Raw genomic sequence first — 24,594 nt, forward strand, 5'->3', positions numbered from 1 at the left:
AGAACTTCAGATCACTCATGATGTCATCTCAGTTACTCATCATTAAAATAAAATCATTGTATGTATTCACTGCATCTGAATTCATCATATATATTTGAGTGTTTTTCAGCTATTCTACTGGCACGGTTATGTCGGTCTGTCAGTCAATCCACCACTTTGACCCAGACATGAAATATCTTTTCCTAACCTAACCAAGTAGTTTTGTTGCCTAAATCTAAGGAGATTTCTGACAGAAAGGGCTTTCTGGTTTAATTTGCCCGTTTTTATTCTCTTGTTTCTTCACTTTATTGTAAAGCACTTTCAACTACATCCCCTTAATGAAAGGCTCTTTTTCAATCATTAAATATTAATCCAACTCACAAATATCTGCAGTAATATGATTGTGGTCAAACAAATGCTATCATGAGAGGGGTGTTGGCAGAACCGGACCAGCACTAACCAACCACTACATCAATTTTTAAATATGGGCATTAAATATTTACAGTCACTTTACAGTCTAAATAGGTTTCCATTTGAGATCTATCTTCTATATATATCACCAAATGTATGTAATCAAATCATAGCCAGCAACACTCAGAACTGTCTGAAAACCTAATTCAGTTGCAGCAATTTAGAAAACAAAAGTTCTATCAAAATTATATATACTCAGTTGCCAGTTGTTTCGGTACACCTACGGTAGGTACCTACGTAGCTAAAATCAACCCAGTGTAATACGATATAAATGCTATTACTGTACAGTGACAGTGCGACCTTTAGTGTTTGCATTAGTGTCTCTAATATTTTATCATGTTTGTATCAGTGAATTGGCTAAATATTAGACACACCTCCCAGCATTCACCAGCACCACAAACTGCATTTTCCAAAATGATCCTAAAGTTTGCATTAACATCTCTTTCAAACAGTTTCAACAAAGAAATAAACATTATACTAAATATCTCACTCAACCTTTAGTGGTATGCAGATAGTTTTGAGTCTGTCCAGGTTTTCTTTTCAGAAACCATCAGTGTCCAACTGTTACTCTTGATGAGCCACAGACTTAATTCCAGTGAGGTCTGTGGATTATTCAGAGCAACAGGGATGCTGTGAGGATGAGAGAAACCTTACCTGCGAGGAGGAGCAGAAAGAGGAACCCTGACAGCATCATGACATCAGGATCAGTGAGAATCCAAAGTCTGTGAGAGGTTTGTACAACAAATGTGCTCTCTGGAAACATTACCCGATGAGCGGTCATCCTCGTAATGGAAGAGGGCAGGGCAAACTAACCAACCGTTTATCGTCTAAGGCAGTGATTCCCAACCAGATGAACTCCATCGTGTACTTCTGCAGTTGAAAGAGCATACCTGGAAATATTGAAGAGCGGCTCAGTTAATTTGACAAGATACATTATAATTTGGTGAAGAATAAATAATGGTTTAGGCACATACTGTACCTTGTACTGTGATAGTAAAGTCGCCGGTTGATTCCATAATTTCACTGGAAAGAGATTCATGCATGTAATGTAGGGCTGCAACTAATGGTTGTTTTCATTGTTGATTAATCTGTTGATTATGTTCTCGATTAATCGATTAGTTGTTTGGTCTAGAAAATGGTTTACCAAAGCCCAAGATGACGTCCTCAAATATCTTGTTTTGTCCACAACTCAAAGATATTCAGTTAACTGTCATGGAGGAGTAAAGAAACCAGAAAATATTCACATTTAAGAAGCTGGAATCAGAGAATTTAGATTTTTAATTTAATCGTTGACAACTAATTGATTAATCGTTGCAGCTCTAATGTAATCCTGTGTAATTGATAACTGGAAATTGACACGTGCGTCTCGTGTTGCCGGACACTCGCAGGAGAACGCACAAAAATAGGTTGTTGAAAGTCGTACTAGCGTAACGAAAAAAAGTAAATTTGTGTCTATGTACACAAATCAAATAGATTAAATTTCGTGACTATTTCACGTACTGCCGTGAGACTGTTGACTTTTGACGCTAATCGGCGCTAACGGTTTTTACCTCAGTTGCCACCGTTAGCTGTGTCACAGCCTGTAGCTAGCTGCTGACTGTGTTGGTGAACAGGTCAAGTCAGCGGGTTAAACTAGAATAACTTAAGTTTCCGTTATTGTTAGGGCACCAACATGATTATTACCGGTCGCTCTCACGCCTCATGCATCACGTCCATCTTCAACTCTCCCCGCCTCACAGTTTTTAAAACCTGCTTCACCGTATCAGAGCTGCATTAACTTACTGTTGATATTGTAACCGAGCGGATACAAAAAAATAATTACAACAGTGAACAATTTCCATGTACCCCTTACATAACTGCACAATCTCAACAAGGTATGTCACACTATTTTCGCACACCAGATAACTGATCCACGTAGCACTTAGACAAATCATGTTACCTTCTTGTCCCCCATACACATCTGCACATCCCCAACCAGTATGTCTCACTATATTCGTACACCAGAGGTAGCTGATACACGTAGCACTTAGACATACATACGGTTGCATTCATATACACATTCACATTTCCCGTACATATAATAGCACCATGTGTTCAAGGGTTGTATCCGTCCAGAGCCCGCAAGTTCAGGGTTGAGTTTGTCAGAGCCCTACAAGACCAGGGTTGTGTCCATCAAGACCCCAGTGCGGTCGAGGGTCGAATCCGTCACAGCCCTGCAAGACCAGGGTCGCGTCTAGAGCCCGCAAGTCGAGGGTTGCATCCAGACCGAGCCCACCACACTTTATTGAACCCAGGCGCTACTGCAAGAAGAAACATGCCCATCCATATCTTCACTCATTCCACCTCCCCCCATTAAAGTAGCATGAAAATTGTAGAAACTTATAGAAAATTACAGAACATGTAACCATAACAACTTTGAAATAAATCAGTTAACCATAAGCAACAAAGTCATTGAAACGAACAGTGTGTTTGTGGCTCACTGCCATCTCTCAACCCCCTTCTTATTCTTCTGGTCAGCATTGTAGTTGTCCGCATCCCCCTCAGCGGCTTCACCATCCTCCATGCCTATCTTCTCCATGTCGTCGACATCACCCTTGAGACTGGGAACCATCTCGTCTCCGTTCTCTTCTCTCCCATGTCCCGGCACGCCTTCACACTTCTGCTCGTCGTCGGCCTCCATGCTGCCTCCTATCGGGCCCTGGCCCTCGGCTACTTCTTCTTGTCCTCCTGAAAGACTGGAGCCCTCGGCTGCCCCCGCGTCCTGGCACAGCGAAGAATCTCCGGCAAGGCCTGCTCGTCCAGCGCGGCCTGCCGACGGTCCCACACGTGCTCCCTGCACGGTACAGCTAAGATAATGGAGCTAGCAGTGGTCAGCAAGCACAGAACTTTCGCAACTCACTTGACTTACTAAATACGTCCTTCTTTTAAATTGTCCACGATGGGCTTGAGGTGTTTCACAAACAGTCCTCTCCATAATAAAGGTTACAATATTAATAACCTGCTGCTGCTGCTTCACATTAAAAGCAGTCAAACGGTGAAACTGTGGGTGGCTTTTAATGTGAAGGAGCCACAGGAAATACCATGTATTTGTCACGGTGGTTAGCCTGCAGACCTCCGTCTCCTCTGTGTGTGTATAGGATATATATATATATAATGAAAATCATCATGTAGCCTATGCAGTCTCATACTTTGTTTAATGGACAGGTAAACAAGAACAATTACACAGCAGGCATTAACCACATTATACTGCAACCTGAGAGAGCATGATACAAGTTCTCTTACACTTGCATGCTTTGTTTTTTAATGTATTTTATTATGTATCTGGTGGATTCATTGAACACTGGCATTGTGCAGAATATATGCTGTGTATACTGTAAAACATGCAAACAACACTATTGAAGGACTACATATATCTAAACAGTTCTGATGATGCAGGATAGCTCGTCCAAAATGCATTAAACATCTGTGTAGTCTGACACTCATTTGTGACCATGCCAAATATACAAGGAAGGGTTTCCTACTGTAGGTTGCAAATCTTGTAAGTAATGACAATGGGAACTACATCTATCTTACGCGTCATTATTTAGCACCATTATTCGTGTGCATTCCAGTGGAAAAACATCCAGATAAAAAACACACTGGCAGCTGTGACATAGAAAATGAAGAAAACTCTGTTGATAGTTTTAGTCAGTCTGGTCCAGTAGCCGGGCTTCCCTTCTTCCTTCCTGCTGTTGAGGAGCACAACCAGCGTTTTCAGCAACTCCCTCAGCTCATCCGAGGCATGGGGCTCCTCCGTCAGCTGGCTGTTGCTGCTTCCCTGCAGAGGTGGTGGTTAATCAGCGAGATTACAAACCAAATTAAAGCTGCAAGCAGCGATGAACGGGCCTTTGCACATTCACACACGCCCGGGGTACTAGCGGGACACCGGTCGTCGCGGCCAGACGCAATGAAAGAGGAACTCTGCTGAGTGCAATGATGCGTCCCTCTACTGTCTACGACAAACGGTTCATGAGTTATGAAAGGGGGCGGGGATAAAGTTTAGGGGTGGGACTATGAGTCGATATTGGCACGTCGGTATTGCCGCCTAAGAAATTTGGAAAAGATTTGACAAAGTACGCAGAAGTTACAACAACTTCCTGTTTTATGGCAAAAGGCGCTTATTTTTACCGCTATGCCACATCACCAATGTTGCATGAAAATGCAAATGATTGATGACTTTTGATTGCAAAGGTTTTGGAGAAAAAGGTCATTGACGAACACATTTCGTCATAGTTTTCGTTAACGAAATTAACACGGCTTGAGAAAATATTTGATATCCTTTTTTTGTAATTTTGGCTGAACCAGCCCTTCAAAGTGTAATGTAATCCCAACCTTCAGCGGTGCGATTGGTGTTTCATCAGCAGACACATCAGAGATGCACGGAGTCCATTTCTTCTCCTCTGGAAGGACATAAAAAGATCCAGTATGAATTATAAGTTCTAAATGTTCAGAAAGTAACTAAAGGTGGACATCATAATAACAGTAGCATTAGAAGTACCTCTGCACTCTTGTGATGCAGAGTCTTTCTCCATCAGATACATCACCAAAATCGTCTCCAGGAGGCTCAGCATCATCAAACCAAAAATCCCAATGCAGTAGACCGCTGAGGGGAGAGGGCAGCATCATTAATGTGGACAAATAACCACACATTGACTCAGAGCTCCTGCTCATATGAATTACAGTCCTATAAAGTAATGACTCTGAGCTTCTTTACCTATAAGAGGGATCTTGTCTGAAGAGGAAGGCAGAATCTCATTGAGAATAAGCTGCATCACGGTGACAGCAAGCAGCACAGTGACCTGGAAGCTGAGCTTCTCGCCGCCGCTTTCTGAGATCAGGTAGGAGGCCACGTCCAGACAAAAGAAGAACAGGATGGGTAGTAAGAAGTTGACAATGTAGAGGAGAGACCGCCTCTTCATAGTGATCTGTGAAATGAGGTTTAGTAGATAATCTGCACCAGTCCAGCGTGGAAAAAGAAAAGTCAAATTTTCAAGTGTATAATGGGGATTTTCATATTTTGAGATCAGGTCAAGCAAGAAAGGAAGGAAAGTAGTATGTAAAAAAATGGACAGAAAGAATGAAAAGGTGAAAAAATAGATATTAAATGTAAGGGAATATAAGTTTATTTCCAGACTCCAGTCCAGTTGGTGGCGTACGCACCTCCAACTGGTGTGCCAAGAAGAAGACAACAAAATGGATGCTTGTTTTGAAGAGAGGTTGAACGAGGAGATCAAGGAGGGGGAAAAGAGGACATGTCATCAACGTGTTATATCTTTGGGGTACAACACATGAGCAGTAAAATCTGACCTGCACTCGCTGAAATTGAGCCAATAGCAACGCACGACCGCAGCTCCAGTTACACTGCGTACATGTGTTATACCCCAGAGCTCAAAACTGTGTCTCAGCCTCGGAGGACATTCGCTGTTATTATTCATCTTTAAAGGAATACAAACAGCCAAATGGCGTTGAACTCCTGACAAACAACATAACGACCATAGAAATAACAGTAGGAGTAGAACAGACATTGAAGGGTGGTCGCAGCTCGCTGGGATGAAAGCGGACGCAGCTCCGGAGATGGATGGCTGGCGAGTTAGCTAGGTATTTTGTCCTTCTCTGGCGCGGCGGGGAAAGGGAGGGACCGTTGGAGCCAGCGCTGCCGCTGGCCAACAGCATTAAAGCATGATGGAATTAGCAAGATAGCTAATTCCATCACGCTTTAATGCTACACTGTTAACGTTATTTTCTACGGCTGCTTGTTGTTGTGATTGCGTTGGAGGAGGAGCTGCTGCCGCGGTAGACATACAGAAGGCTTCCCTTCAAAATGTAACATTACGGCATAGGTACCGGAGTGAGCTTCCTTCCGCTGTAGTCGCGTAACATCACAGCAATTTAGAGCCGTAACGAAGTCTTTCTTCACTTTTAAGTTATAGGACATAGTCACTAAATATATATAAATATTTCCTTAGAGTTTGGGTCGATCATCCTGTTGTTGATCGGTTAATTTTTATCAATCTGTGGAGCGTGACAGCTCGCCATGATCACCTGCTAATTCGCTAGCGCTGTGTGACTAGAAAGCTTTTGCCCATCAGGTCTGGATCCATAAACTCCTGTTTTCAGCAAAGGCATGACATCCCCTAGAAATATTAAACATTTTCAGTCCATCCTTTCTGCGGTTGGTTGCAGTTCAACTCCTCGTCATCTCTGCTTTGTAGCTCGGCTCTGCTAGACGTGATGTGCTTTCTGCCCCCTGGCTGCGTGCGCATCTCTGTGATGACGTTGCACAGAAACCCGTGTATAAGCAGATACACAGTAATACTTACAGTGTAAATGATCACATCTTGTTTGACGATCATGTTGACAGTTTTGTTGGTGACTGTCATGTTGATGAACAGCCACTCGTACTGGGTCCGCATCACCTCACGCGACCAATCTGTGGCCTCAGACGAGTTGAGCAGGTTAACGAGTTGTATTTCCTTGACTGATGTGAGAGATGAAAAAAACAACAACAACAACTGAGGTTTTATCTGTTTGTGTGTGTTCAGGTGACAATAAACTGTAAAAGTGATTACAAGGACAGACACATGGACACAGAACAAGAACCAGTTACAGGCTCACCAGAGTGCAGGACAGACTTGAACGTGAGATTACAGCGCTGTATGTCGAAGGGGAATCGGTAAACATGCATCCTGCAGGTGCTGACCAACACCATGTCGTCCTGAACAGAGACTAAACCGCTGGAGTCGATGATGAGATGAGGACTTGGAGGGGCTTTGTCCTTTTCTGTCCTTTATGATAACACACTGATATATAAGTAAACACACACATGCACACATACACAGAAATAGCAAGAATTCACTATTTGACTGTAAACAACATGTTAAAGGGACTGTTTGTAACTTCTTACACGTATAAATCAATCCGTGTCGGTGTCCCATGCGCGCTCGCGTGTGGCTACGCTGTTCAGACGAGACTCCAACGCAAACTACGCGGAAGCACCAAAACCGCAAAGTTATATCTAGTGAAGCCCGTCTTGCAAAACAGTGTTGGCCGCGGTCGGAGGACGCGGGGGAGACCGTAGCTTCGGTCTCCAGGGCCGGAGTCTCTGCTCCTCTGCCTGCCTTCACTCCCACACCGCGCTCGTTCTCGCGCTTTCGCTCCACTCTAACATGCATGCGCGCACACTACACACTGCAGAAGAGTTAGTTTAGCTTTGAGAATATCTAGTGAATGCACAGTGGACGTTTGTGCAGAAATAAATGCAGCAGCTCCTCCAGACCAACAGAGGTTTTCCGTGTCTTGCGAAGTGACGGGGCTCCGCAGAGAGAAACGTTATCGTCTCCGACCAAAACTCCGGCGTCTCCCGTTCCCTCGGACCGCTGTCGGGAGGCTGAGGCAGGAAAAGCCAACACTAGGATCGGCAGTGATTCATGGAGAGTCCTTCGTCTGGTCAGCTAACATTACTGCCGAGCAGCTGAAATATAGAGTGATATTGTGCTTTTAGCTGACGTGTGTCGCCTCACTGTTTTGAGCGATGCTCGTTCATGTCTATGTAGAGCGAGCACAAGCGCGAGCAACAAGATGCTGACTTTCGTTGACTTAACGGCCACAGGTGTCGCTGTTAACAAGTATTTCTGATTCTTACAAACAGTCCCTTTAAGTTTGCTTATGTCTCAAGTAGTGTCTAATGCTTCAGCTGTTGTGTCATTTCTAAACAGTAACATGATACACCGATTACTGTAATTACTGTTGTGACTGGATTTGTGATCGTGAGTGCATGTGAAAGCTCATTCACACTTACATTTCTTCAAGAGTTATATCTGGCTTCCACAAAACCGCAGTAGGAAGAGAAACACTCTGAATACCACAAAAGTCACTTGGATCCCAGGAAATGTGTTCATTCTGCCACTTCTACAGAGGCAAACAAGGGGGAAATCAGAAGTATTCAGATATTTTACTTAAAGGTCCCATATCGTGCTCATTTTCAGGTTCATACTTGTATTTTATGTTTCTACTAGAACATGTTTACATGCTGTAATGTTAAAAAAAAACTTTATTTCCCTCATACTGTCGGCCTGAATATGCCTGTATTTACCCTCTGTCTTAAACGCTCTGTTTTAGCGCATTTCGACAGAATTGCATTGTAAGGCAACAACTTGGTCCATGTGTATTTCCTGTCAGCTGAAGACATTCACATACACTGCAACCAGGAATAAACTGGGACACATTCAGAATGTTTACATTTTAAAACTGTGTAAAGGGTCTAAATATTGTATATTTGTGACATCACAAATGGACAGAAATCCTGACAGCTTGTTTCAAATGCAGAGTTTCTGAATACGGGCTGCCTGTATTTCCCTGTGGATTGAGCATGTTGATACTTTCACAGTATTTATATGGGACTTAAGCCTGCTTTATAATAAAAAAACAAGAAAATCTCACTTTTTTATAATATGGGACCTTTAAAGGTACAGTGTGCAGATTGCAACCAACTGAGTACCCCTCCGCTCACTCCTCCCTTTCCAAGACTGCGGTAACGTGAGCCACTGAGTGCAAAATGCACTGCTAGTGCTTTAATGTTGCAGCTGGTAATGGTGGAGCTCATTTTAATTACTTTTCTACACTGATGGATAGCTCAACCTATGATAATAAGATGTAATTCATTAGTTGATTTATATTTTGTATTAATAATCTGAATCTGCAAAGATTCATATTGCAAAGTACAAGCATCTAACGCTGTCAAATAAATATAGTGCAGTAAAAAGTACAATATTTCCCTCTGAGATGTAGCGAAGAAGTAGAAAGTAGCATAAAATGGAAATACTCAAGTATAAGTACCTCAAAATTGTACTTCAGTACAGTATTTGAGTACATGTACTTAGTTACATTCCACCACAAATCAGGAATATGATCAGAAATTGGAGGAGTGAGGAGGAGGGGGCAGACGTCAGAGGAGTCTGGTTAAAAGCTAAAAGTTCTTAGAAAAAGAAAAGAAATGAGTTTCCCAAAAGAGTGACCGGTTGAGGATCAAATCAAGTTTTTCTGAGAGAGAACTCACCGTGATAGTCCAAACATAAGGAACGAATTTCTGGTCAATCTCTCTCTAAAAACAAGCAAAGAAATATGTGTGAAAAAAGGCACAACCAACACAACCCAAACTGTCATAAAGCTTCAAATCACTCAAACTTTCGTAGCAACTTTAGTTACGATGTCAAATCTTACTTACTTACTTACCACATCTAGGATGGCATACAGCAGTACCTCCAGGGATACATGTGTGGGGTGTTTGTAGTCTTTAACAGGCCGGGTCATGGAGTACAGCTCATTGTTTTTGGTCAAGTTCAGGTAGTTTAAAACATCCTGATAGCTGCACACTGTCTCATTGGACTCCCCATCCACAGCTAGAAATATCAAGACACATTCATGAGAGAGTTGATCTTAAACAGAAAGAAATACAGAAACCAAATTATAACTTCAGAGCCTTTACCGTATGTTTGTCTAGTTAGCAACTGCTTCTCAATTTAGCTTTTTGAAGTCCATAGTAAACATCAGCTCACTAATATCTGCAATAATATCTGGTACTTGTGGTCACAGATGGATGTTGGTTGGCAGGCATGTGGAGTACTGGCTCACCTACTTGACCGCTAAATGATCTTTCACAGTCGCCAGAGTCTAAATAGGCTCTCCATTTGAGATCCATCCGCTATAAACCATTAAATGCATGATAATACAATTATGGTCAGCAGCACTCGGAACTGTCTGAAAACCTCATTCAGTTGCAGCAACTTAAAGAGCTTTTGACCACATGTTCTGAAATCATACAGATGTCCCTTTTTTAGTTTAACAATAAGCTGTAATAAGTGAATATCACCCCCCAAAAAAACAATTTATTTTTCACTTGGCTCTAGCTCTGCATACAGGTATGACATCATTTATCCAGGTTTTGAGATAGCTGTCTGCTTCCATTTCAATAATATTTATATTGTGGCGCTCACAGCATGAAAAAACATTTAAAAAACAGCAACACATCTTTTCAGAAACTGCGTCCACATTTCTACAACTGCGAACAGTTGTCACTGAGATTATTTCCTTGGTAGAAATGATTTTCCATTGAAAGCTGTTCACAGTGAGGTCTGAGGATTATTCAGAGCAACAGTGAGGATGTGAAGATGAGAGAAACGTTACCTGTGAGGAGGAGCAGAAAGAGGACGCCAGCGAGCATCATGAGTGCAGCAGGAGGACCAGTGAGAATCCAAAGTCTGCGGGAGGTATGTGCAGCAAATGTGCTGTTCGGAAACATTACCCCACGCTTATCCTCGTACTGGAAGAGGGCTGGGCAAACTGAATGACCAACCCTTTGTTTTGTTTTTTTTACAGTTGAAACACTAAATGCAGGGAATATCAGGAATCGCCGATATCTACCACACTGGGCGTATTATTATGCTGTCAAACCAAATGCACTTTAGAATGACATACTTTGCTTCCATTTTCACAAAGAATTAAGCTTGGTGATTGATTTTTTCTTACTGAAATGGTTAAGGGCAGGGTATTGCAACCTGGGGGGTAAGAAGCCAATCAACATCCCTGGTTCTAAAGGCCCTGATGCAGCAAGCCGACGTTCGGACAGGTTGTTGTAACTCTCTCCCTCATTTCTTATCATCTCTCTACAAACCAACCAGTAAATCTTAATCCTCGTGTCATGGTTTGTTCCTTTGTCCCTCCACTCAGCCACGTTCCCATTTTCTCAGAGACTATGCATTACTATTTTCCTTACCTCTTTGCCCTATTACCGAAAGTGCCACACCCATCTACACACCTGCTTCCACTTACCTCATCTGCTCTGCATTTTCCTGCTCGTTTTCCAGAGGGGTCCCGCCTCCATAGTCGTCCTCCAGAGGAGCCTCCTTCTCGAGCTCCAGATGGTTCCTGCCTTCGCCGCCGACCACCGGTGAGGTCCTGTCTCCTGCTCATCGGCTCTCCGTCCTACGGAGAGGTTCTACCCGTCTGCCCTGCCCCCAGGTTTTGCCTCTTCCCTGCACCCAAGGCCTTCCGCCTGAGGTGACCAGCTCTACCTCTGCCCTTCCCCGAGGCCGTCCGCCTTAAGTCCCTTGCTCCGCCTCTGCCCTCAGACTGTCCACCTAGGGTCTCATGCTCCGTCCCTGTCCAACCCCATGGCTGCCCGCCTGAGGTCTCTGCATCTGCCCCTGATCTGCCCCCAGGCCACTGGCCAAAGTCTCCCGTCACAAGCTCGATTTTCCAAAGCCTGAAAACAGAGCCAAGAGGAGTTGCAGCATTTTCTTTTAGACCACTTGAATCACAACATGCTGAAAGGTTATTATGGATTTTTTTGCCCAATGATGCTTTAAGGCTTAGTACACCTTAATGAGGTGAAGAAGACGATGCACTAGAAAACAGGCCGTTCGTACGCACTCAAAAGCTGGGACAGTGAAAGGCTTCTATTCATTGTGAATGGGACCTGGCGTTGCAGCCCGGAGATTTAAAACGCATGCTCTGCGTCACTACAGTGGAAAGTTGATAACAGCTCAAAACACACACACAACAAAATGAACACTTGGTAAATATGTTTAGTATAATGGATGAGCAAATAAAAACACTTAAACAGTAGGCATTGACTACATTGCATTTCCACAGAAGAGAACCTCAAATGAAACTTAAAAGAGCTACACTTCAAATCTCAATATATTTCACTATGTATTTGATGCACTCATTGAACACTAGAATTGTGCATATTACATATCAGGCATATGTATGACTAGAACTTTATAATACAACCAGACTGGTGTCGCAGGCTAATACAGAGTATGTGTGTTAGATGTGTATATGTCAGAACAAACCACTTTCTGTTTATAATAGAATTGCACAAAGTAATGCTGCCTTTCTCTGTTTTTGTGGCCATTTTTTTTTAATAAACTTTATTGGAATTGTCACTGGACAAAACCAACCGGGGGCTACATCAGTGTGAATGCCAATTGATCCGTGCAGTGTCAGCATCAACAGTTTGAAGGTTCTGGCCGAGCAGTAATGCTGATTAAAACGTGTAATGTGAGCTAACACAATTTATAACTCGGCTTTGTTGAATATACAATTCTGATTGGTTAATCGCGGCGTTCTACGGTCTGTTATTTCTTTATAGTAGACCGTTGCTATGGACGCAGTTCTGATGTTGAACTCTGGCGGACTGTTTTTGTGAAATAAACCCCTTAAAGGTGATGCAAGACCCTGACGTAACGTGCCTTATCACCCTGTCGGGGTTTATTTCAAAACAATGACCGGCTCGCTGTACATTATCCCTTATGTAGAAGATTAATAACAATACACAGTGTCTGTCCAGTTTAAGATAACATTAATAATGCAGAGTGCTACAGGAATAAGTCATAAAACATGGAATTGATTTAGCATTGCACTTGCGGTTCCCTTGTCTCAAAGTCAATGGGTTTTTTGAATGGGCTTTTAGTTCAATGCCTGAAATAAGGTCTGTGGTTAACACAAGCCTAACAGATTTTAACGTTTTTTTCTGCGATATAAATACGTCAGTAAATATCCCATATTGATAGCAATCAACAAATCAAATGCTCTGATAAAAAAAGAAACAAATCCGGTATCTGTGGCTGTCGCAGGACTGTAATAAACCCGTCCAATCATTTTATTCGACCCAAATGAAATGATTGGACGAGTTTCCTGACTGTCTACCTGCCTGCTTGCGCGCACTCTGCCCATGCACTCATTGTGCACCGGACTCTTCCACAAGCTGAGTACTAACAATAGCTATTCTCATTGTTTAAGTTCATTATGATAATTTGGGGGAGTGGCTTTGGAGGGAGTCCTGAAGTGACGGACTGTCAGTGTTGCTGACTTGGCAACTTTCTCGCTAAATTTAGGGACTTTTGGAGCTAGTGCTGCTAGCTACTTTCACTGGAAAAGATTTGGCAACACTGGGCTGAGTTTTTCCAGTTGGATCATTTTTTTAATCTAGCGTACTCTTGCTAGTTTCTCAAGATTACCAACCCTAGCTTTAAAAGGAGCATTTTAAACTTTAGCACTACTTGTCAGCTGCATGGATCCAAATTGAAAAGATAACGGCTAAAAACAGGACGGCCACTGTGACATAGGAAATGAAGAAAACTTTGTTGATTGTTTTAGCCACTCTGGTCCAGTAGCCGGGCTTTCTGCTGCTGAGGAGCAGAATCAGTGTTTTCTCAACCTCTCTCAGCTCATCTGAGACCTTCTCCAAGGCGTTAGACTCCTCCATCAGTTGGCTGCTGGTGCCCTGCAGGAGAGATTTAGTAGATTGGTAATTAACGAGATTATGGACTGTATAAAACTGAAAACTACTACATTTTACATTCCGGGTGAGAACAAAAGGGTTGGTTCATCCAAATTACAAACATACATATTTTCTCACTTACACCTAATGGTATCTTGTTATGCAGTTAGTCTTAGAGTTGGTTTTTTAGATCTCCATCTCTGATATTTCTGCCTCCATCCCAATATGATTCTTTTGTTCATTATGATCAAAGAGTGGAATAATCTCATCTAAAAAAAAATCAACAGCAACACCTCTTCCCAGAAACAGAATCCCTGTCACTCTGAATAAACCCAAAGAACATACTGTCAACTGTGTTTATACTTTCCTATTTTGTGTTTGTTTTGTTTTGTTTTTTTAAATTTGGATGAACCGTCCCTTTAAAGCGCAACCTAATGCTAACCTCTTTGGCCACCGACAGCAGTTCAGATGGAGGTTCATCAGCAGACACAGCACAGACACAAGCACAGGGAGTCCATTTCTTCATCTCTGAAAGGATATGTTTGACAAAAAGACGGTTGTAGCATATACAAAATTACGTATTATAAGTTTTAAATGTGTCTGTGAGTATTCAAATCATAGCAGTAAAATATAATAGTAGCAGTAGCAAACTGAACAACAGTAGATTGAGTTGAGATCCAGAGGTTTGTAGATTTATGCTTTTCACCTCCATCATTGAAGTCCTCACTCAGGCTCTGGTCTTTATCTGCCTCGTTGTCTTGGGATTCAGAGTCTTTCTCCATCAGATACATCACCAAAATCGTCTCCAGGAGGCTCAGCATCATCAAACCAAACATCCCAATGCAGTAGACCGCTGAGGGGAGAAGGCAGCATCATTAATACGGACAAATGACCACACATTGACTCAGTATACGTGCTGCTCCTGCTCATATGAAGTACACTCCAATAAAGTAATGACTCTGACCATCTTTACCTATAAGAGGAATCCTGTCTGAGGAGGAAGGCAGAATCTCATTGAGAATAAGCTGCATCACGGTGACAGCGAGCAGCACAGTGACCTTGAAGCTGAGCTTCTCGCCGCTGCTTTCTGAGATCAGGAAGGAGGCCACGTCCAGACAAAAGAAGAACATTATGGGCACCAAGAAGTTGGCGATGTAGAGGACAGACCGCCTCCTCATCTTGATCTGTGAAATTTTTTAGGATCAGGGGATTGAGCTTCCAACTCTTTCGTCAAATGAAACTATGTAGTACCATAGACTGTATATAAAGATGGACGACATGACAGCTCCCCAAAAAGTGAAGCCAGACCATCTCGATCGCCCCCTGGTGGCAAACAGCTACCGTGATGCTCCCGTGGGTGGGACCTCGATACCGTGGCTCCAGCCCCCCCAATCACTACTGTGCAGACTCTGGCTCCTAATGACGTGAGAAGATGGCAGCTCCTGTATCCGGGATATTTTGGCTTCACTTTTGTACAGTGGAAGTAAGCGGAGACACGTCATCCATCTATATACAGTCTATGTGTAGCATCCAGGTTTCAACAAAAAGGTATTCTGCTCATGTTTGCAGTGGTTGAAGAAGCTTTCAAAGTATTTACTTAACAACTTAAAGGGACTGTTTGTAAGAATAAAAAAAATGCTTGTTAACAGCGACACCTGTGGCTGTTAAGTCAACGAAAGTCAGCATCTGACTCGCGCTTATGCGCGCTTTAAGTAGACATGAACGAGCATCGCTCAAACAGTGAGGCGACACACGTCAGCTAAAACCACAATATCACTCTATATTTCAGCTGCTTGGCAGTAATGTTAGCTGACCAGACGAAGGTCTCTCCATGAATCACTGCTGATCCTAGTGTTGGCTTTTCCTGCTTCAGCCTCCCGACCGCGGTTGGAGGGAACAGGGGAGACATCGGAGTTTTGGTCGGAGACGATAACGTAACTCTCTGCGGAGCTCCGTCACTTCACAAGACACGGGAAACCTCTGTTGGTCTGGAGGAGCTGCAGCATTTATTTCTGCACAAACGTCCACTGTACATTCACTAGATATTCTCAGAGCTAAACTAACTCTTCTGCAGTGTATAGTTTGTGTGCATGCACGTGAGAGCGGAGCGAAATAGCGAGAACGAGCGCAGTGTGTGAGGGAAGGAAAGCAGGCAGGCGGAGGAGCAGAGACTCCGGCCCTGGAGACCAAAGCTACGGTCTCCCCCGTGTCCTCCGACCGCGGCCAACACTGTTTTGCAAGACGGGCTTCACTAGATATAACTTTGCGGTTTTGGTGCTTCCGTGTAGTTTGTGTTGGAGTCTGAGTCTGAACAACGTAGCCACACGGGAGTGCGCATGGGACACCGACCCGGATTGATTTATACGTATAAGAAGTAACAAACAGTCCCTTTAACTTGCAAGTTTTAGCAGTTAAATATACTCAATACTTACAGTGTAAACGATCATGCTTTGGTCGTAAAACAAATTGTTGACAGTTTTATTTTCGACTGTCATGTTGATGAACATCCACTCGTACTGGGTCACCTTGTGAGTCTCAGCGATCTGTGAAACAGCGATTTGAAACTCCATTTCGGTATCTGAGGTGGAAAATAAAAATAAAACCTTTAGGGTTCTCATCAGGTCAACAAAGAAGGAATGTATGTGCTGGCGTGTGCTCATGTGACAAACACATGCATTCAAGCACAATACATACACAATTTAGATGAATATCTAGAAACTTTTAAACACAAGAGGTTACAGGCTCACCACGGTATACGGCAGACTTGAAAGAGAGGTTGCAGCTCTGAATGTCGAAGGGGAATTTGTAAACTTGCATCTTACAGGTGCTGACCAGCATCAGGTCGTTCCTAAGTTCGACGCGGCCGTGACTTGAAATGGTGAGATAAGGACTCGGAGGGGCCTTGTCCTTCTCGGTCCTGTATGAGAACAAACACACACAGTGTTGGTAGCAACCATGTCATACTAGCGTGTCGTGAAGGAGGTTAAATAACGCTCCAAACTTACTCTAAATTTTGGCGCGACAAAACTGGTATGGCCATTTTCAAAGGGGTCCCTTGACCTCTGACCTCAAGATATGTGAATGAAAATGGGTTCTCTGGGTACCCACGAGTCTCCCCTTTACAGACATGCCCACTTTATGATAATCACATGCAGTTTGGGGCAAGTCATAGTCAAGTCAGCACACTGACACACTGACAGCTGTTGTTGCCTGTTGGGCTGCAGTTTGCCATGTTCTTTTTTTTGTTGTTAATTGATTTCCAATAATACATACATACATACACTTGCATAAAGCAAGCATATTTGCCCACTCCCATGTTGAGTATTAAATAATTGACAAATCTCCCTTTAAGGTACATTTTGAACAGATAAAAAACAATTAATTTGCGATTAATTGTCATTAAATATTTTAATCGATTGACAGCCCGAATCATTTCTAAACAATAACATGACACTCAATAATCAATTACTGCTGTGAGTGTATGTGGATTTGTGAATGTGAGAGCATGCATATACATACATTCAAACTTACATCTCTTCAATGATTAGATCTGGCTTCCACAATACTTCAGTAGGAACTACTATACTTTGAAGTCCACAAAAGTCAGGTGGATACCACCTAATGTAGTCATTCATCCAGCTCTAGAGGGAGGGAAGCGATCAAGAAGCAAGGAATAAGAAGAGAAAGAGAAAGGAAAAAATGAAAAGATGCAATTTAAAAGAAATAATTTGAGTTGATGAACAGGTGAGAATGATCAGAAACTGCTCAGGGAGAACTCACCATATAAATCCAAATGTAAGGAACGAAAGTCTGTTCAATCTCTCTCTATGAGCAAAGAAATACAGTATATGTGAAAATCTTTCCAGCTGCACAATTACCAATCGGTAGCAGATCATACACACAGCAAAGCTGTTATTAAACTTAGCACTATGCCGGTTTTGTAAGATACAGTACAAGCTCTCAAACATCAGACTTCATATTAAACTTTGAGGGAAAACTAGAATTACTGCATCGTGGTTATATGCCTCGCCAACCAGTCAAGTTACAGTTTTTATCAATATCTGTCCAAAATGTCATCATAATTTCATCTTACTAGACATTTGTGTGAAAATGTCATAATTAGCATATTCATTCTTGAGTTATGGCCAAAAAACTTGTTTTGTGAGGTCACAGTGACCTTGACCTTTGACAACAAAATCTAATCAGTTCATCCTTGAGTCCAAGTGGACATTTGTGCTAGGATTGGGCGACTGGACAAATATATCAGCTATTGGCGATTGTACATCGGCAGTTGTTGTTGTTTTTTGGGGGGGGGGGCAATATTTTGCTGATGTTTGTCATTTTATTTTCGTTGGGCTTGAGTTTGCCATGTTATGATTTGAGCATCAGGAAATGACATGCACCTGAGTAAACCCAATTTACGATACGGCTTCATTAAAGGGACTGTTTGTAGGAATCAGAAATTGCTTGTTAACAGCGACACCTGTTAAGTCAACGAAAGTCAGCGTCGGGCTCGCGCTTGTGCTCGCTCTACATAGACATGAACGAGCATCGTTCAAAACAGTGAGGCGACACACGTCATCTAAAACCACAATATCACTCTATATTTCAGCTGCTTGGCAGTAATGTTAGCTGACCAGACGAAGGTCTCTCCATGAATCACTGCTGATCCTAGTGTTGGCTTTTCCTGCCTCAGCCTCCCGACCGCGGTCGGAGGGAACAGGGGAGACACCGGAGTTTTGGTCGGAGACGATAACGTTTCTCGCTGCGGAGTCCCATCACTTCACAAGACACGGGAAACCTCTGTTGGTCTGGAGGAGCTGCAGCAGCGAGAATGCGCTCGGTGTGTGAGTGAAGGCAGGCAGAGGAGCAGAGGAGCAGAGAACAGCAGAGACTCCGGCCCTGGAGACCAAAGCTACGGTACTTCTGTGTAGTTTTGTTGGAGTCTGAGTATGAACAGCGTAGCCACACACAAGCGCGCATGGGACACCGACCCGCAATGATTTATACGTGTAAGAAGTTACAAACAGTCCCTTTAACCTAATAACACTATAAAGCTGCTTTTATTCTTCTGAGTCAAAGGGCTACATCACACCACAAGGCAGCTACGTCTTCCAGTGTTTGATGTTGCGCACCTTTCAGGCCGTTATGTGTAAGGCACACTAATGATATACTGCAATCGGCATGTATGACAAGTGTCAAAGGCAGCGAGTATGTAAGAGAGCTTGTCAGCAGCAGCCAAGTTAGGTCAAGTATACAGATTGGTAGTACTGAACGGCCTCATTAGGAAAAGCCCAGAGGGGAAAACATTAATTAATCGCCACCCACACAACTTAAAGCAAGCGACACTCTGTCACACAGTTCTGAGTGAGTTTGTAACATTATTTAAGGTTGAATGTGCTTCCATTAATATGGCTGGAAGTTAGTTTGGTTACGTATAAAAGCAGAATGTCAGATATTAAAATACTATATTGCTATTTCCTGGAGGCAGAACGTACTACTAATGTTAGACTTTCAAAAGTATCAGTACAAAAGAATTGTTCATTTGTTTTTGGCCAACGCGTAGAGCCGGCATATTTTTAACACAAACTCTGGGACATAAGAGTTTATTTCGACCAAACCAGAGTTGGTGATTGTTGGAAAGACTAACGACGACAATTTATTTTGTTTCTGTCAAGTTTGAATGAAGGGTTTTACGATGCTCCACCACTAGAACAGCTGATCTCAACATAAACAATTACACGTGGATGATGACGCCAGTGTACTCGGGTACAGAACAACTTTACTAATGTGAAAGCTGAGCGGCGGGGGAGAGGAGATGGGGGGGCAATCATACTCTGACACGGCACGAATCAATCATACCTAATATGAAAACGCCCTAAGAAGATATAAAGCATAATTTAAAACTTACCACATCTAGGATGCCATAGATCTCCATTTGGAGGTGTACGAATGTAGGATCTGTGTAGTCTTCAACAGGTCGGGCCATGAAGTACTTTTCCTTGTTTTTCAGATTCAGGTGGTTTAAAACAGCCAGATAACTGCAATTTTTTTTCTTAGAGTCCCCTGAATCTATTGGAAGAATATTAAGACACATTTTCTATCAGAGATTTATCAAGAGTGTATTCTTAAAAAGGGAAAAAATAACAAATTACCAACTTCCATGCTCTTATTTTTGCTTTCAATTAGAACTGAAGAGCTCTTATGTTTGTCTGGAGATCAGATTTACTCTATGTGCTCTTAATTATTTATAATTTAGAAGATATGACAAACAACAGTCTGTGGGTAGATGTCCACTGGGCGTTGGCAGAAGTGCAGGGTTTTCTTACGTCATCAGTCCACTGATGATTTTTAAATGTGAGCATTTTTGCAGTCATTTAGGTTTAAACAGGGCTCTCCATTTGAGATGCATCCGCTACATGTTGTCCAAATGCATCTAACGTCAGTCCACACATCTCATACACTTTGTTAAAATACCTTTTTTTGTTTACTGTTTACACCAGTAACATCTACATCTTTTAGTTTTATTAATACTACAAAAACTTTCAAAAAACATCCAAAATAGACATGTTTCAAGACTGCTATAATTAAGGCTACAGGAATAAATATCTAATATATATATATATAAATAATTACTGTGTACATACCTTCGTTAAGCTCTGTTGATGTTTCGGAGTAATCGGAGGTACTTTCACCTGACAAAAAACAAGTATACAACTCTTACCCTGATTCAGTTGCAGCAGTTTAAAGTGTTGTTAAACAGTTAGCACAATTTCACAATTTTGAAATCTTATACATTTTTTGACATCCTAAATCATTAGATTTGAAAAAAAAAAAATAACTCAATAAACCAGATTTACTGAATACTTTCTCCCTTTGGTCTGGTGGGTGTTACCTGGTTTTGTGATTCCATAATTAAGGCTACAGGAATAAATATCTAATATACATATATATATATATATAAATAATTACTGTGTACATACCTTTGTTAAGCTCTGCTGAGTTATTGAAGGTACTTCCATCTAACAAAAAGAAGTAAACAGCTTTTACCCTGATTCAACAATTACAGTTTAAATTGTTGTTAAACCTCTCAGAACACAATGTTGAAATCTTATCAATCTTTTGACATCAGTAAATATTCATACACATAATTACTGTGCACGTTTGGAGTGCTTGTTTCCTGTACATACTTTCCACAGAGCTCTGATTGAATTTATGTTGATCATCAAGATGCTCTGGTTGCTCCGAGTAACTGGAGGTAATTCCACCTGACAGAAGAGAGTATAAGCTCTTTAAATTATTTCCATGCACACACACACATCGACGACATCCCTACACTGCATGAATAAGTGTATCTGCGGAAAGTGCTGTAGTTTGTTTTGGTTTTGAGGTATCTGCCTCTACCCTAAAACAATGGAGGTGAATGGGATTTTAATTTGTGGAGCTCTAGGACTGTAAAATGGAAATTAAACAATTCAACAGCAGCATCTCTTTCCAGGAACAGTGTCCCCGCTGCGCTGAATTATCCACACTGTGAAGAGTTTCAGGAAAAAGACATTGCTTGTATTATAATTATTAGTATTGGTTTATTATTTTTTTTTATGCCGTATCCCAAACAAAACTCCATTCACCTCAATTGTGTTGAGGTGGCAAAAGAAATTTCACACCTGCATACATGATACAGAATTGTTCCAGCTTACCTGTGAGGAGGAGCAGAGAGATGAAACCTGCAAGCATCATGACTGTGAGAGGTCTGCACAGTTGATCCCTGCCCCTTGTTGCAGTAATTATATGCCTTGTACTGGAAGAGGGATGGGCAGATTTCATGACCAACACTTTATTTATTTATTTTATCTCATTAGCGTAATGGTAGAAACACGCCTAATGCAACAAATCCAGGAACTGACAACACCCTCGACACTTAGGCAGTGGGCAGTTTTGCTATCAAACCCAAAAGCTGTTTAATTCTTGCTTCCACTGTTGTTGTTGTTTGATTTCCCAATGTACAATTTACATTATCTACTACAAATAAACAATTAATCTCAAGTGTGACTGTGCCAAGCTTTCGTATCCCTTCCAAGGCACTTCCTATTGCCCTCTTTTACCACCAAAACATTGTGCTCCACACAGTCGCTGCTTTTGATTTATTTATTTGTTTGTTTTGCAGTTTAAACCAGTAACGTATCTTTAAGTTTTATTACTACTACACACAAAAACTGCTTCCAAAAACAGACAAAATAGTTAAAAACAGACAATTAAATTAAATTAAATTTATTTGTATATAGCGAGAGAGAGAGAGAGAGAGAGAGATAGAGAGAGAAACCACAGCAACCACAATAGCACAGCATCTATAATAACTAATACAAGTACTGACAACATAAATCAAGATATGTGTCTTAAGTTTCAAGACTTCTATAATTAAGGCTACAGGAATAAGTATCTACTATATATTAGAATGCACAATGCACAATATATATATTGTACCAGATATAGCTAGTAATTAATGTTATCTGTAGTCCCTGAGCAGCCACAGGTTACAGAGATTACAGATCAGTTGTATCAAAACCTTACACTTTCTAATAAAAAAAGAAAAACACAATAAAACATCGATCTAAAAACTAAAAAACAAACCAAAAATGAATAACCTACCCCGAAGCAAAAAAACAGAAGAACAATACTAAAATCCCACTGGGGAGACATACTATCAGCAATCCAAAAACCATTAACAACAGACAATTCATCAGTACAAACATTTCCAAACAGACAACCAGTCAGTACCAATGCTGGCCACAGTGTCTCTTATAACTCAATAACTACAGACCTGATTGTTTTCAGTCTAAATTTAAAATGTTTAAAAGAACTGCACTCTCTGATACTCAGAGGTAAAGAAACACATCCTGCCTCAACTGAGAAGCAGTTTTGCCCAAATGTTGTTGACTGAAATTTAGTATAACAGTCCCCTCTGGTGGAAGCTCTTGTTAACTTTGATCCAGCTGTACATGTTACAAACTGTTTAAGAGGTTGTGGTGCTAGATGTGAATTACCTTATATAATAGACCAACATTGGCTATAAAGTAGGGCTGTCAATCGATTACAAAATTGAATCGCGATTAATCGCATGATTGTCCATAGTTAATTTTTTATCTGTTCAAAATGTACCTTAAAGAGAGATTTGTCAAGTATTTAATACTCTTATCAACATGGGAGTGGGCAAATATGCTGCTTTATGCAAATGTATATATGTATATTTATTATTGCAAATCAATTAACAACACAAAACAATAACAATGTCCAGAAACCCTCACAGGTACTGCATTTAGCATCCAAAATATGCTCAAATCATAACATGGCAAACTGCAGCCCAACAGGCAACAACAGCTGTCAGTGTGTCAGTGTGCTGACTTGACTATGACTTTCCCCAAACTGAATGTGATTATCATAAAGTGGGCATGTCTGTAAAGGGGAGACTCGTGGGTACCCATAGAACCCATTTACATTCACATATCTTGAGGTCAGAGGTCAAGGGACCCCTTTGAAAAAGGCCATGCCAGTTTTTCCTCTGCAAAATTTAGCGCAAGTTTGGATAATTATTTAGCCTCCTTTGCGACAAAATTGGTACCAATGGATTCCTTAATGAGCATACAGAGCGATGAAAAAGAAGATGAAAATAACATTTACTGCCAAGCACGCCAGGAATTGCGTCCATGCAAAAAGGTGGACCTCACAAGTGACCAAAAAAACAGTGATCCCCACAACTGACAAAAACAAGAATGTGTGTCTTTGTATTAGGAGAAAAAAGAGATTTAGTTGTTTATTTGTGCGGTATATGTTTTTAAAGCGAGTACTGTACATACAACAGATTAGAGAACTGTTACATCAAACAAATACATTATGACATAATGTAGGCTGAAGCTAACAGCACTAACTACATTGCACTTCATTTCCTCAGAAGAAAATATGAAGTGATCTTTAAGTTTCCTGCAAGAATCTACGCAGCCTGTTATACAGAAAGATGCATATTACACGCTAAAGACTTGTAAATATTAGATGTCATATTAGTGTACTAGAATTTTACAATACAACCAGACCAGTTCATACTGTGTATACGTTAGATGTTGATGTAGCACAGCGTAAAACATGCAAACAAAATTAACTGAAGGACTAAATATATCTGAACAGCCAAGTACATATTTCTTCATCAGCTTTGCTAAAACAAGTGTGTTGAAAACATCTATGAGTGTACATCTTCCAGCAGAGTGTACATTTCCAACAGAGCTGAGTACTACCAGAACCAGCAGTTAGGATAGTAGTGGAGCGGATAACATACATTTTTCAATCAAATTGTGCAAATAGTGATACAAGCATCAAATTTGGCACGATGATTGCCAAGGGGACACTTAGCAAATATAAACAATTGGCCACTTGAAAATCCAAGATAGCGGCCATTTTTCCAAATGGGTGCCAAATTGACCTGCTGATAATGATTTATCTCATAGAAATTCATCTACTTGATCGATTTGAGTGATCATGGTGTCAAATTACACTCACCGGCCACTTTATTAGGCACACCTGTTCAATTGCTTGTTAACACAAATAGCTAATCAGCTAATGGCAGCAACTCATTGCATTTGGGCATCTAGACGTGGTGAAGACGACTTGCTGAAGTTCAAACCGAGCATCAGAATGGGGAAGAAAGGGGATTTAAGTGACTTTGAACGTGGCATGGTTGTTGGTGCCAGACGGGCTGGTCTGAGTATTTTAAAAACTGCTGATCTACTGGGATTTTCACGCACAACCATCTCTAGGGTTTATAGAGAATGGTC

General features: G+C 41.5%; 1 protein-coding gene and 1 pseudogene across 1 annotated transcript; both read right to left on the minus strand.

Moving 5' to 3' along the window:
* Positions 1–4,607: 4,607 nt before the first annotated feature.
* On the minus strand, positions 4,608–9,907 carry LOC141758848 (5-hydroxytryptamine receptor 3A-like; annotated as a pseudogene).
* A 2,150-nt stretch (positions 9,908–12,057) lies between these two features.
* LOC141758587 (5-hydroxytryptamine receptor 3A-like) lies at positions 12,058–21,958 on the minus strand. The gene is made up of 13 exons (XM_074620153.1): positions 21,472–21,958; positions 20,962–21,039; positions 20,755–20,793; positions 20,419–20,466; positions 19,683–19,843; positions 17,552–17,596; positions 17,303–17,412; positions 16,519–16,688; positions 16,204–16,349; positions 14,745–14,955; positions 14,478–14,624; positions 14,214–14,299; positions 12,058–13,774 (listed from the first exon to the last, which is right to left on the minus strand). The coding sequence occupies exons 1-13, from the start codon at positions 21,596–21,598 to the stop codon at positions 13,547–13,549; spliced, it is 1,596 nt and encodes a 531-aa protein (XP_074476254.1). The 5' UTR covers positions 21,599–21,958; the 3' UTR covers positions 12,058–13,546.
* Positions 21,959–24,594: the final 2,636 nt, after the last annotated feature.

This window comes from Sebastes fasciatus, chromosome 20, assembly GCF_043250625.1.
Source record: "Sebastes fasciatus isolate fSebFas1 chromosome 20, fSebFas1.pri, whole genome shotgun sequence".
In the NCBI taxonomy this organism is placed as follows: domain Eukaryota; kingdom Metazoa; phylum Chordata; class Actinopteri; order Perciformes; family Sebastidae; genus Sebastes; species Sebastes fasciatus.

Excerpts from the sequence above, each read along its gene's own strand:
- LOC141758587 (XM_074620153.1), bottom strand. The coding sequence starts at position 21,598 with ATGAAATCTGCCCATCCCTCTTCCAGTACAAGGCATATAATTACTGCA. Across the intron at positions 20,794-20,961 it reads CAATCAGAGCTCTGTGGAAA|ATGGAAGTACCTTCAATAAC; the intron begins GTATGTACAGGA and ends TCTTTTTGTTAG. Across the intron at positions 19,844-20,418 it reads ATCAACAGAGCTTAACGAAG|ATTCAGGGGACTCTAAGAAA; the intron begins GTATGTACACAG and ends TTCTTCCAATAG.